Source organism: Tyto alba, unplaced genomic scaffold (assembly GCF_018691265.1).
Source record: "Tyto alba isolate M040663 unplaced genomic scaffold, T.alba_DEE_v4.0 Super-Scaffold_6, whole genome shotgun sequence".
In the NCBI taxonomy this organism is placed as follows: domain Eukaryota; kingdom Metazoa; phylum Chordata; class Aves; order Strigiformes; family Tytonidae; genus Tyto; species Tyto alba.
The window spans coordinates 291,845-306,246 of NW_024881327.1; the positions used below are offsets into that span (position 1 = coordinate 291,845).

The 14,402-nt window shown below is 43.3% G+C and overlaps 1 protein-coding gene across 1 annotated transcript; it reads right to left on the reverse strand.

The window, feature by feature from the left end:
• Window positions 1-296: 296 nt before the first annotated feature.
• Window positions 297-4,228, reverse strand: LOC116959266. Its single transcript, XM_042807826.1, has 4 exons — window positions 3,916-4,228; window positions 3,225-3,872; window positions 1,835-2,979; window positions 297-1,680 (listed from the first exon to the last, which is right to left on the reverse strand). The coding sequence occupies exons 1-4, from the start codon at window positions 4,129-4,131 to the stop codon at window positions 768-770; spliced, it is 2,922 nt and encodes a 973-aa protein (XP_042663760.1). The 5' UTR covers window positions 4,132-4,228; the 3' UTR covers window positions 297-767.
• Between the last annotated feature and the right edge of the window lie 10,174 nt (window positions 4,229-14,402).

The following is a 14,402-nucleotide window of genomic DNA, read 5'->3' on the forward strand; positions in this document are numbered from 1 at the left end:
GTTACAAATACAGAAATTAGAATGATTCCCAATGGGCAAAGTTACATTGTCATGATCTATCTCTACAAATACACAAGTGGTTCTTAAACATATACAGCCTTGACCAGTATATACAATCACCGGTTTTTTTTTACTATTATCTGGGTGAATTTCAAAGTGGCAGATACTTTGCTCAGTGTCAAGGCATACGTCTTGGGCATCAATTGTATTACTTTCACAAATGAACCCCTGTTGTTCTTGGGTAATACAAGATTCCACATTTACAGTCTGCCATTTCTCATTCACCTTCTGGGCCCATGCTCTATGTTCTGAAGGATAGAGCACTGTGTCCTCATGATTCAATCCTAATGCAATGATGGGGTGGATTACATAAACTGTGGCATTATGTATAGTGAGTACAAAGGCAGTAGCTATGTTAGTAGTGGGGTCATAAGTAAAATTCACCATAGTCCACCAAGATTGGAATCTCCTTTCAAAATTGGTGGCTTTGTCCCAAACAGCCTTTGTTTTCCTGCCCAGTAAGTAGAGCTATTAAATGCTCTGCATCTGAATTTTAATTTCTTGTCCCAATGTTCCCTGCAATTGTGGTTCTCCTGGATAGGCATCCCATTCTTCTTTTGTGGGCACAATTGTCTCCTGCATAACTATAGTAGCCAACGTGTGGTTGCTCACATTTCTAGTCTTATTAGTATGCCCAATGTAAGCCTGGGACCATGGCCATTCACTGAACCTTCGACTATGCATTAGAGGAAAAATGATTATCAGACTTATTGTGAGAAGCGTAATCTTCCTGGCCGAACTTGGGTAACTTTCCATGGGGATTTATGGGCTTTCTTTACTCGGGTGTGATGTATCCAGGACGAGTATTCCCTAATCTTGATGGCTGTAAACGTCGTGAGCAGCACCTGGAATGGCCCTTCCCACTGTGGCTCCAAGGTTTTCTCTGTAAGAGACTTAACATACACATAGTCCCCAGGTTGTACATCATGTACAGGTCCATCCAGCCCTCTACCTCGAGTACCAATTACATGTTTTCTGATCTTATTGAGTTGCTTCCCTAACGCCATCATGTAGGAGCTCATGATTTCATCTCCAATTTGTGTGGATATTCCTTTTTGTACCCCGTATGGTTGTCCATATAAAATTTCAAAGGGGCTTAGCCCTTCCCTTGCCCTTGGCCTTGTCCGTATGCGTAAAAGGGCCAAGGGCAAGGACTGAGGCCATGTCAGGTTTGCTTCTTGCCCCAATTTTACAATTTGCTGTTTGATTAAGTGGTTCATCTTTTCCACTTGACCGCTCAACTGAGGGCGGTACGGGGTATGAAGCTGCCAATCTATACCCAAATGGTGGCTAATTTGTTGTACTACTTTTGAGACAAAGTGTGGTCCTCTATCTGAGGATATGATTGCCGGAACCCCAAATCGTGGTATTATTTCTTGTATCAGTACTTTAGTTACTTCCCAAGCCTTAGCTGTTCTAGTAGGGAATGCTTCTGGCCAGCCTGAAAAGGTATCAGTCAGTACCAACAAATATCGATACCCCCCTTTTCTTGGTAATTCCGTAAAATCTACTTGCCATTGTTGCCCAGGCCCGTTGCCCTTCCCAATCTGACCCATTTCTAGTTTGGGGGCGTTTTTGGGATTAGTCCGGAGGCAGATGTTGCATTGTCGAGTCACCTGCCTTACCGTGGTATACAAATTTCTGGCTACAATCTCTTTTATCAAATGACTACAAAGCTTCTGCTCCCCAGTGTCTCTTTCTATGCTCCTCTCATGTGAAATGCCATAGTAAACGAGAGGGGATAATTAACTTCCCCTGTGGGGTATAAGCCCACCCTTCCTTCTTATATGTCCCTTCCAGATCTGCAATAAGTTTCTGATCCTCCCTGGTATATTCTGGTTTACTTTCCAGGGAAATTTGCCTATCGGGAATAAGTGCTCCTTCCGTCTTTATCTCTATTTTGGCAGCCCGTTTTGCCTCCCTATCCGCCAGCTCGTTTCCTTTTTCCAATTCAGAGTTCACCTTTTGGTGTGCTTTAATATGCATAATCGCCACCTTCTCAGGAAGTTGAACAGCTTCTAATAGTTTAAAAATTTCCTCCGCATGTTTGATGTTTTTCCCTTGGGAGTTCAATAGTCCTCTTTCTTTCCAGATTGCTCCATGTGCATGTATAACTCCGAAAGCGTATTTGGAGTCCGTGTATATGTTTATGATCTTACCCTTGGCCAGTTCCAGAGCTCGGGTTAAAGCGATTATTTCTGCCTTTTGTGCAGAAGTATTTGCAGGCAGAGGTCCTGATTCTATTACCTTTTGACTGGTGGTAACGGCATACCCCACGTGTCGATTACCGTTCAGGACGTAACTGCTTCCGTCCGTGAACCAGCTCTCCTCATCCTTCATGGGGCTTTCCTTCAGGTCAGGGCGACTTGAGTATGTCGCCTCAGTTGTTTCCAAACAGTCATGGTGCACTTGTTCCCCCACGTTACCGCTGAGGAAAGAACCTGGGTTGACAATATTAGTGACTATTATCTGTACATCATCTTGTTCTACTAGTGCAGCTTGGTATCTCAGAAATCTTTGTGGGGAGAGCCAATGCCCTCCCTTTGCTTCCAGGACTGCCGATACTGTATGGGACACATAGGCAGTCATTTTCTGGCCCAGAGTGAACTTCCGAGCTTCCTGTATGTTCAATATCAGGGCAGACACTGCTCGCAGACACCCAGGCCACCCTTCTGCAGTCGCATCTAGTTGTTTAGAGCGGTAGGCGACAGCTCGTCGGTATGGACCTAGGTCTTGTGCCAGTATTCCCAGGGCAATGCCCTGCTTCTCATAAGAAAAGAGAAGAAACGGTTTACTCACATCTGGGAGTCCTAGAGCTGGGGCCGACATCAAAGCCTTCTTCAGTGAATCGAAGGCTCGCTCAGCCTCCTCATCCCATTCGAGGTGCGTCTGTTCGGTGTTCGTTAGCGCATACAGGGGCTTAACAAGCAGTCCATAGTTATAGATCCATAGCCTGCACCACCTTGTCATTCCCAAGAAGGTCCTTAATTCTTTTACTGTCTGATGTTTTGGGGTTTGACATATGGCCTCCTTACGGGACTGTCCCAAAGTTCTTTGCCCCGCAGTGATCTCATAGCCCAGGTAGTTTACTTTATGTTGTATCACCTGGGCTTCCTTCTTAGAGACCCGATACCCCCGTAGTCCCAAAAATTTAACAAGCTCACCGTCCACGTTGCACAGTCCTCTTCTGTCTCAGTAGCGATCAAAATGTCGTCCACGTACTGCAATAATTTTCCTTTTTCGGATGGGGCTTCCCAGGATTCCAAGTCCTTTGCAAGCTGGTTGCCAAAAAGAGTAGGGCTATTCTTGAACCCTTGTGGCAACACCGTCCAGGTGAGCTGGGTCTTTTGACCAGTTTTAGGATTTTCCCATTCAAATGCAAACAACTTTTGGCTGGCTTTATGGAGAGGAAGGCAAAAGAAGGCGTCCTTCAAATCTAAGACAGTAAACCAAATCAACTCTGGTGTTAATACAGTTAACAGGGTATATGGGTTTGCTACCACTGGGTAGAGATCTTCAACTATTCTATTCACAGCCCGTAAGTCCTGAACCACCCTATACGACCCATCAGGTTTCCGAACGGGCAGTATAGGGGTATTGAACTCAGACTCACACTCTTCTAGTAACCCTAATTGCAAAAATTTTTCTATTACTGGTCGGATTCCTTCCCTATCCTCCCTTTTTAAAGGATACTGTTTAATTCTCACCGGTCGTTGACCTTCCTTGATCCTAACCTCAATCAGTAGAGCGTTTTTTGCCCTTCCAGGTACATCGGTAGCCCAAACTCCCGGATATACTTGGTCTAAAATTTCCTCACGAAATTTTAGAAAAACTAGTTAGAGTTAGACTCAGCACTTGAATGTACTGCTGATCTTTTACCTCCAAGGTGACTTCCCCTTTTTCAAAGACAATTTTTGCTTCCAGTTGTTCCAGCAAGTCCCTCCCCAGGAGAGCTTTTAGGGAGTTATGCATATAAAGGAATTTATGAATTCCCCATTGCTTTCCCAATTTATACTCTAAAGGTTTACAAAAATACGCCTTTTCAGATTGGCCGGTCGCTCCCTTTACCATAACATAGTCGTCCCCCAGTGGTATTAAAGCTTGATTCAAAACCGAGTACGTTGCTCCTGTGTCTACCAAAAATTCTACTTCTTCTTGTTCTCTCCCCAGCTTAAGTTTAACCAGTGGATACGCCAGGGTAGATCCCCCAGGTCCCCGTCAGTCCTCTGTTACATTTGCTATTTTTACATTCATTGAAGCCTTCCCATTCTTCCTCCTATTCTTCGGACATTCCTTTCTCCAATGCCCCAAACCCTTACACAAAGCACACTGATCCCGCCTCAGCCGCGGTCGTTGCCTGGCCGGTCTCTGAACCAGAGTGGCCATCAACTTCATCTGTCCTTGTTGACATTCTTCTTCCCTGTTGCTAAACACTTTCCACGCCTCCTCTAACAATACCTCCAGATTCCTACTTTCCGTAGGGCGCAGCTTCTGAAGTTTTCGCCTTATGTCTCCTGTAGATTGGCCCATGAACAAGGAAACTAGTTGTTGTATTCCTACTTCTGATCCCGGATCCAATGGTGTATTACGGCGCATTACATCTCTCAGTCGATCCAAGAATTCGGATGGGGACTCGGAAGGACCCTGTTTCACTGCATATAAAGCTGACCAATTTATAGTTTTAGGGATCGCTCTTTCTATCCCCTTTGCAATCCATTCCCAATACGCCTGTAACCTTTCCATATGTGCCGATCTATTTGGTTCCCATTTCGGGTCCTGGAGGGGAAAATATTCCTTAACATCTCCCCCGGTAATCTTATAATGATCCTCCGCCAAGTGTCCTGCTGTTTTTAGAATCAATTCTTTCTCTGTTTCAGTCATATATTCTAATAGTAGCTGTACATCACTCCAATCCGGGTTATGCTGTTTTATAATGAATTGGAAGTGTTTAGCTACATCATGTGGATCGCGTCTATAGCTTTTCGCAATTCCCCTCCATGCTTCCAAATCAGCAGTGGTGAAGGGTACCCTAACCAACATTGTACCACCTTCCGGCCCCACGGCTTCCCGAAGGGGTGCCTGTAAAATACTTGTTGCGGTTTTTTTGTCTAGTGTGGGCGGATATCGGACTATTGGGAGAGTCCGCCGTTCCTTCCGAGTCGGCATCCTGATTCTGTGTTTGGGGGGGAGGTTTAAACAAATCATCATCTTGTTCTGAGGTTTGATGGACCTTATCTACCTTCGTACATCTCTGTCCAATGCTACATGATGAGCAACACCTCTTCAGCTTACCCCTACTTTCCTTACTTTCTCGTTCAAGTGCGAGCACCATAGGGTCCTGTGGGGGTACTAACCCACAGTCCCTTTGCCACTCTGGGTGATTTCACAAAGTGAAAAACATATCCGCGTATGATACCTCATCCCATTTTCCTTCTCTCCTTATAAACAACATAAGTTGTAACAGAGTGTTATAGTCCAGTGTTCCATTAAGCGGCCATTTAGCTCCATCCTCTAGCTTATACAGCGGCCACCACTGATTGCAATATTTTATAAGAGTCCTTTTGCTTTCCGTGCCTCCGCTCCCTGCAATATCCCGCCAATGGGTGAGTATACAGCCGAGAGGGCTCTTTTTTTAATACCCCTCCCTGAGTATTACCCATTTTGTTTTTGTAAAACACTCACTCCAAACGCTCACGCTTAACACGATTACCACACAGCATTCACTCACAATCTCACAATCTCACGGACGTCCACACACTTACAAGTCCACACACTTACAACACTTTCATCAGGAGTAAAAAAACCACAACAGAACAAAGGCCTTTTCAATCACTCTTGCCTGTGGCCGCCCTCTCGGCCAACAGGTCCCCGATTGGAGCCAGCGACCGCTCTATCGGTCTGTGGCAAGGTATAATTGCCCCCTAGACTCCCCTAACCCGCATGAATTCGCGCCTTTTCGGTGCACCTACCCAGGCCTTGGCTGCACGCCAGACGTCTCTGCACGATTTACCAGCTGCCCCAGCCACGCGTATGATTTACAGGCTCCTATCCTTAAACATACCGTTTAGTCCGCAGCTTCAGGAAGTCCTTGTCTGCCCCCCCACGGTGAGCGGCTGGTAGCGGAGGCTCCTCCGAGGAAAGTGCTCGGGGCGCGCCTGGGAGAGTCCGCCCCGCAGTCGATCCCATAGTCGAGCAGAGAGTCTCCTGGCTGGCTTGCCAAAACTGACGTGCGGAAAACAGACTCCACAATCTGATAGATTGTAAAGTAGGTATGTTTATTCAGCGCTGGGCACACAGGGGATAGCTCCTCCTATTGTGCGCGCCGATATGGCACCGTTATCTTACATTTATAGAGCAAATGATTACATATTCATAATATTTCGCAACACGCCTATACATATGCATTACCTGTCCCCGCTTCGTATTATAATTAGCATTTCCATAATCTCCTCCCAATTGAGTCTGCGCAGTGTCTTCTGGTGGTGGTCGTGGGGGTCTTTGGGGATGAAGTCAAGCTCCTCTTCCTCCTGTCCACTCTGTGACCCCAGGCTTCGCGCAGACTCAGTCTCTTACTGGCTGCTGTCCAAACCGTAGGTCTAGTCCCAACCGGCTTTGTACTGATAAAGCCTAACGACTCCATGCCTCAGCTCATCATGTTTTACAAACTATCTACTCATTAGGCAAAACTGTTATCTCAACTATTTCCCTTGTCATCCCCTTCTTGCTATTCCCATATTAACCCTTACATCCCCTGTTCCTATCTAGGCCCTGTATCAGGAACATGCTTTGAATTTTCTCAGCTTCAGATGTTATTCAGATATTCAAACATCACCCACTGAATATGTCTTGTATCAGATGCCAGCACAATATTATACAGAAAGTTGAATCTACATTAAACTCTTGGAATAGATTTTAACTTGGAAACTGTCCATGTAAACAAACAAAAAGCCTGAGGAGAATTACCCACTGTGCTACAGATCAGATATTATTCTAAAGAATCACAATGAAGACATGTTTAGATGGCAGATTCTACTGAAGGAACTGTGTTTACTTTGTGCTGACAGCTGATTTTACAAGTCTCCAATAGCTAACTGGGAGACACGAACACACAGACTCAGACTACCTCTCAGCACATTTGAAAACAGATAAGCATATCCAGAGACCATTGCTAAAGATGAAATCGGTCATATTTACCAGAAAGAGGAAACAGAAAAAAAGGCAGTAAAGAATAAGTTATATACACGATAAAGCACCACTTAATTATTCATACATGCTCTATGTTTTTACACTCCCAAACTGCCAGATTAACACACACTGTTCAGACAGTAAAATTAAAAATTTCCTCTACTTGCAGCATAACTACTACTTTTTTTTGCTGCTTCTCTCCAGCAGAAAAGTATCACATTATGAAATCAGGAAGAAGAACTATTAAATTAAATTTTTACTTTAGCAATCCTTTAATTCTCATAGGCTGTTACAAAATGATCACAGTTCCATCAGCTCTGTACAATTCCATCTCCTTTTCTTCCTAGTATACCTTACTATTTTAAGTCTATAAGTTAGGGTATGAATTATTTATCTCCTCAGCAATACATCAGTACCTACAAAATGTTATAAAATTTTTAGCTACTAGATTACCATACAATTAGAGTACTATAATAATTACAACTTGACATTTCTAGCTGAGTTTTGTGCTTTTTCCACTAGAAAGTGTTCCAGAACTGTAGATAATCGATTTTCTTTGAACTTGTATGTATATTATTTCAAGAGAAACAATGTTTTGATTTCTGAAATATCCTCACTGCTCCCTGAATTTAAAAAAAAAAAAAAAAAAAAAAAAAAAAAAGAAAATAGTGACAGCTATTCAGGTTTGAATTTTAAGACCTATCTGACTGTGACCAGATCACCTTAGATGTAAAGTAGTTCTCTTTCCCTTGAGAGCATAATCTGACAACACTAATGACTAAGGCAGTACTGTGAACTAGCAATGAAGTGTGGCACTTCTGCTAAACTGATTTGCAAAAAGAGGACAAAACAGGTCTCACATTTCACTATGGCAATATTTACATTTGCAGACTCTGATTTGGTGGCATTAAAATTCATGCTTGGATACCACACGAACTAAGAATAATTACACCTTTACTTTGCTGAACATAAGATTGCACTAGGCAATGAAGTTCATGAAGTATTTATCCTGTTACTGACAATCAAAGAGAAACATCTTAGACAAAGTCTAGTTTTATGCAAGTCTGGTATCAAAAGGGATTTCTCTATTCAACTTCCTCTTCCAGATTTATCTAGAAGGTGACACTGAAAAACACAGCTACTAAATAGAGATAAACCAAACCAACCTAGGAGAAAAGAAGAGATCTATCTGCACGCCTCTCGTATATTACAACTAAATGAGGATAGGATTTCACTTGGGCAAAAGGAGCATATTGGGGTAAATTAATTTTCCCCAGAGCAGCCCTCACAGTAGTGTGCTTTGTAGTGGTAGCCAGGACGGTGCTGATAACACACCGGTGTTTCGGCAACAGCTCAGCAGTGCTCCACAGCATCCAGGCTCTCTCTCCAAATTTCCCCCCTGACCATTAGGCTGGGGGTGGGCAAGATCATGGGAGGGGGACATAGCCAGGACAGCTGACCCAAACTGACCAAAGGGATATTCCACACCATTTGACATCTGCTCAGCGATAAAAGCTAAGAGAAAGGGTGTGGGGGCATGCAGGGGGGCATTATGACATTTGTCTTCTGGAGCAACCACTACATGTACTGAAGCCCTGCTTCCCGCGAAGTGTTTGGACATTGCCTGCTGATGGAAAGTAGAGGAATAATCTTTTGTTTTCCTTTGCTTCCACATGCAGCCTTTGCTGTTGCTTTTTTAAACTGCCTTTTGGCATTTTACACACACACACCCCCCACCCCTGATGAGGGGAGTGATAGAGCAGCTTAGTGGGCACCTAGCATCCAGTCAAGGTCAATCCATCACACACACTTTTTTATTAAATTTACACTCATCTTTGAGAGTAAAAGAGCCAGCAGTTTGGCTTTGTAAGATGGACGTAATATCTCTTTCTACTCTATGTTCCTGAGCACACTTTGCACTTATTTTTATGTGTCAGTATATTATAATCAGTGTTGTAGAAAAAGTCATTGTTCAATTTCACATCTTTGTAAACAGTCACACCAGCATGTTTTTCCTTTCAGAAGATAGTCTGATAGCATTCTTGCCCATTTTCTAGAGTAAACATTTTTTATTCAACATTTCTGAAAGTATACTAAAAAAGCTTTGTACAAATATATAATAGGATTAGAGGACATGCTACCAAAATGATGTAGAATAATATAGCATGGCAATACCTGTGTCAACAAAATTCAGCAGAATTTATGTTCCCAAATACTTGTGTTGGTTTTGTCTGTGTGGTGGGGTCTTTGGTATTGGGGAGGGTGCTACAGCAGTGGCCCCTCTAAGAAGCTTCTCAATGCTCCCCTGGCTCCAAGTCAGACCCATGTCTGGCCAGGGCTGAGCCAATTAGTGATGGTGGTTGCACCTCTGTGATAACATATTTCAGAAGTGGAACCTGGGAGGAAGATTTACAAAGAGGACGCCTGTGCAAACACTGAGATCAGAGGAAGAACGGAAGAAGGTGGGGAAGATGCACCGGAGCAGAGTGTCCACCTGTACCCTATGGTGAGACAGAAGGGCCACCCCACTGCCACCCATGGAGGTCCACAGTGGAGCAGATGTCCATCTGCAGCACCTGGAGGACCCTATGTCAGAGCAGGTGGCTGAACTTGAAGACAACCAGGACTCTGTGGGAAGCCCCTGCTGCTGTATTTCAGCACTGGGAAGATTGCAACACATGGAAGCAAAGCACGCTGGAGCAACTCAGGAAATGCTGTCCTTGGAAAAGACTCATGACAGAGAAAGTTAGTGGAGGACTGTCTCTTGTGAGAGAGGAACCATGTTGGAGCAGGGGAAAAATGCCAGTTACTCCCCACCCCTTCAGGAGAAAGAAGTTGTGAGAGTGACCACACACACACACACACACATTCCTTATCCCCTAAGCTGCTGAGAGGGAGGAAGTAGATAAAATCAGGAGCAAAGCTGAGCCCAGGAATAAGGGAGGGGTGGGAGGTGTTTTTAAGATGTGGTGGTAATGCTTCTCAACTGTCCTACTCTGTTAAGTGCTGTTGCTGTTAGCATTTGAATTAAATTGATGTTCTTTTTCTTCCACTAATGACTCTGTCTTTTGCCTGTGACGATAATGGGTGAATCATCTCTCCCTGTCCTTATCTTGATTCCTCAGCCTGTTGCTTTATTTCCCCCACCCCTAGTGTTGGAAAGAAGAAAACATGGGAGTGAACAGCTGCATGGTGCTGTTTTGCCAATTGACGGGGTTAACACAAAGGACACAGACAGCTAAAGAAATAGGCTTATTTTACTTTAGTAGAAATAGAAATTTTACTATAGTAGAAATAGCAGAAAGAATAAGCAAGGTAATGCACCTAGACATTACTATTTAAAGCTAGCTATAGTGATTAAGAAAGATACATCACCAATTGCCCTCATACTTTACCATCATCCAGACCCTTGCATCAGCTGGGGAGCCCCGTCACAGCGAAGGGTCAGAGAGCCTTTCCCGGCAGCTGGGAAGCCCTACGCAGTGCGTCCACTCGTAGGTGAGGTCTCCGTCTTTGCTGTGAGAGGGTCCAGCTTTTATACAGTTTAACAAACAAGTCTATACAAAATGCACGGGAGATATCTGGTAGATTGACATGCCTCACTCGGGCGTGTCCGGATCTGGCCAGGATCCGGGCATGTCTGAGGAGTTTCTGGTTTTCTTTTTTGGGATTTATAGTTACTTCCTATTGTTTACTTATAGTTCCCAAGGATTGTTCCCAGGGTTACATTTTCATGATGATAAGATACTGGTTGCTTCAGTCTGCTGATAAGATGCTGATTGCTGGTTGGGGAATTCACTCAGAAGTCAACTTTGGTTTGAGGCCTATTGTTTGGGCCCCTTTTTGTTTCAGGTGCTCAGTTGCCCTCTGAGCTCAAAACACGATAGTACTTCACAGGGACAAGGAGAAAAGGACTTTACTTTTAGTTTTACACTGTAAAACCATCTCCCAAAACAGACTACCCAACAGCAAATCAAGGAATAATTTATGCTGGGCCATCCTTGCTCCAGGCATGCTCCAGATTGTGCAAGCAACACTATCTTGCCCTAAGTCTAATGCACCTTTCCCCTTCAAAGTCCCACAGATAAATCAGACTAGGAGAGGAGATACTTAAATCTTTACCCTTAAATCATGCTTTTAGTTTTCATTTTAGATATGTGTAGTCAGGATTTATGCAACAAAATATCAGTTTAGAAGTGAGATATCCAAAAAGCATTAAAGAATACTCACGATGTACTTTTTAATAAAGGGTATTAAATTCCCTTTTTCACACATACAACTGAATTCCTTATAGTTTTTAGATTGTTTTTACTGATAGTTCATACTGATATTTTCTGTTGTGTTCTGCTAAGAGTCTGTCAACTGAAGCTTCAAATAGTGAGAAAGGAAAGAAAAAAAAAGTGTGACCATCTAGAGACTAAAGTAGCTGAAGTGACCTGGCTGAAAGCTCAAAATGGAGCAGGAAGTAGATTCTTCCCTTCCTGAATTGTAAAACAGCCTGTATGGTTGCAAAGTTTATTTCTACTCTCCTTCCAAGGTCTATCCAGCTATTTGTCAGTTCTGATTACACATCTGTGATGTATATAAGTTAATAAAAAATAATCTTTGAAAACATTCTTCTATTTACAGGTTTATAGACCTGAAGATCATTGTTCAAAAAGGTTAGGAGATGAAAGAAAAAAAAACAAACAAACAAACAAACAAAAAAAAAGAGTTAATTAAATCTCCACAGAAATAGAAGACTGGAAACATCCATTTTAAGAGGTCTCAGCCCAAAGTCCTTTAGAAAAATCTTAGCTAGTGGACACTAACACTAACTTTGTAAGCTCACCCTCACATCATAAGATTCTGAGCCCAAGTAATTAGAAGTCAGATCAAGTTTCCAGAGCACACATAGAGGTATTTTAAAACAACAAAAATAAAATCCAGGGAGCTAAGCTAGACACGAACTCTAATTCTTAGTATTCACTGTGAACAAAGGTTAAAGTTTTAACTCTGTAGCACTATGTGCAAACATTGGAGCAACCAGCCATTAACACTACATCACCTCACACATGCTGCCAGTGTATGGAGACTCTCATAAGCGTTATTTCAGATTAATAATATTGCTGTCGCATGTGGTCATCCCATTCCTAAAACCTATCCTCTAGTGGTGATTCTATACAAGCAAAAAAAGGAAACACTATAATAAAAAAAGAACAGATGGATTAAGAAATTATGTCGTAAAAAGAAACACAAAAACCACGTACAATGGAGACAATGCACATCAGCCTGCCACACAAGTCCCAAAGTATCAGTGGGGAAGAAATTTTAGAAAAGCTTACAAGAAATTCCTGCCAGACAGAAGAATTTACAATAGCTGAGGTGCGGAATCACGACTTTCCAACCAGTAAGGTTATAAAGTAGGGATGTTTATTCAGTGCTGGGCGCATGGGGGAATCATTTCCTCCAAATGCACGTGCGCCTTGGAGACAAAAGCAGCTCCTTTTTATTACATAGAACATTACATATGTATCACAATTCTGGGAATAGGGAGGGAATATTACAATTAGTTCCAAGAAATCCTTAAAATATCCTCCACCCCAAGCCCCCTGCGCCAACCCACCCCTAGCAACTCCCATGTTATCAGATAAATGGCATGTCTCAACAAAACACAGGGCATGTCCCAACAAGCAATCTTAACAGACAAAGGGCATGTCTCAACCCCCACGTGCAATGTTTCCTGAGGGTGGGGGGGCCATCTGGTTTCCTTAGATCAATTCCCCCCTTTTCTTTTCCAGTAGTAAATTCTTTTACTATTATGACCAAGATAAAAATAATTTTCCTGGTTGGACTTGTGCAATTCTCCATTGAGACTTAGGAGCCTTCTTCACTCAAGAGTGATGGATCTGGGCATTCTGCTCCTTGATTTTGATAGCTGTGAAGGAGGTCAGCATCACTTGGAATGGCCCTTCCCACTGCGGTTCCAAGGTCTTATCTGCAAGAGACTTTACATATACAAAGTCGCCGGGCAATACCTTATGTACTGGCCCATCAAGTCCCCTGCCTCCTGTACTCAAGTTTCTCAATCTGAGTTGTTTGCTCAACTCTATGATGTACCCATTCAATTGTTCTTCCCCTGTTTGTGATGATGTTCCCATCTTTACAGAATACGGCCTCCCATACAGAATTTCGAACGAGCTCACCCCTTCCTTGGCCCTGGGTCTTGTTCTGATCTGTAAAAGACACAGAGGCAAGGACTGTGGCCAAGCCAAGTTTGCTTCCTGCCCCAAACTTCACAATCTGTTGTTTGATCGAGTGATTAATTTTCTCTACCTGACCACTCAATTGAGGCTGATAGGGAGTATGCAGTGTCCAGTCAATCCCTAGTCGTAAGCTCACTTGTTGAACTATTTTTGACATAAAGTGTGGTCGTCTATCTGAGGACATTACTTATGGTACACCAAACCTTGGGATGATTTCTTGTAGCAAGACTTTGGTGACCTCCCAAGCTTTCGCCGTCCTGCAAGGAAATGCTTCTGGCCATCCTGAAAAAGTACCAGTTAATACCAACAAATATTGGTACCCACATTTTCTTGGGAGTTCCGAGAAATCAATTTGCCATTGTTGCCCAGGCAGGTTACCTCTGCCTATCTGGCTCATTTCTAGTTTTGGACCTCCTTTGGAGGTAGTCTGAAAACAAAGGTCACACTGTCATGTCACCTGTTGCACTGCTGTATACAGGTTTCTTGCAGTGATCTACCCAATCAAATATTTATACAGTGCTTCTGCTCCCCAGTGACCTTTTCTATGTTCCTCTCGAACTACTGCCCATATCACGTGTGAGGGAACTATGATTTTCTATTGTGGAGCAACAGCCCATCCATCCTGGTTATATTCCCCATCTAAATCCCCTCTAAGTTTAAAGTCCTCCTTATTATAGTGAGGTTTTCCCTCCAGTATGACCTTACTGTCTGGGATTAGTGCTCCCTCGGTTACCTGTTCTGCTCGTGCCACTCATTTCTCCTCTCTGTCCACGAACTCACTGCCTCTTTCTGTGGCCGACCATACTTTCTGGTGTTCCTTTACATGCATGATAGCCACTTTTTCTGGCAACTGGACAGCTTCCAGAAGTTTCAGAATCTCTGTGGCCTGCTTGATGGTTTTCCCTTGAGAGT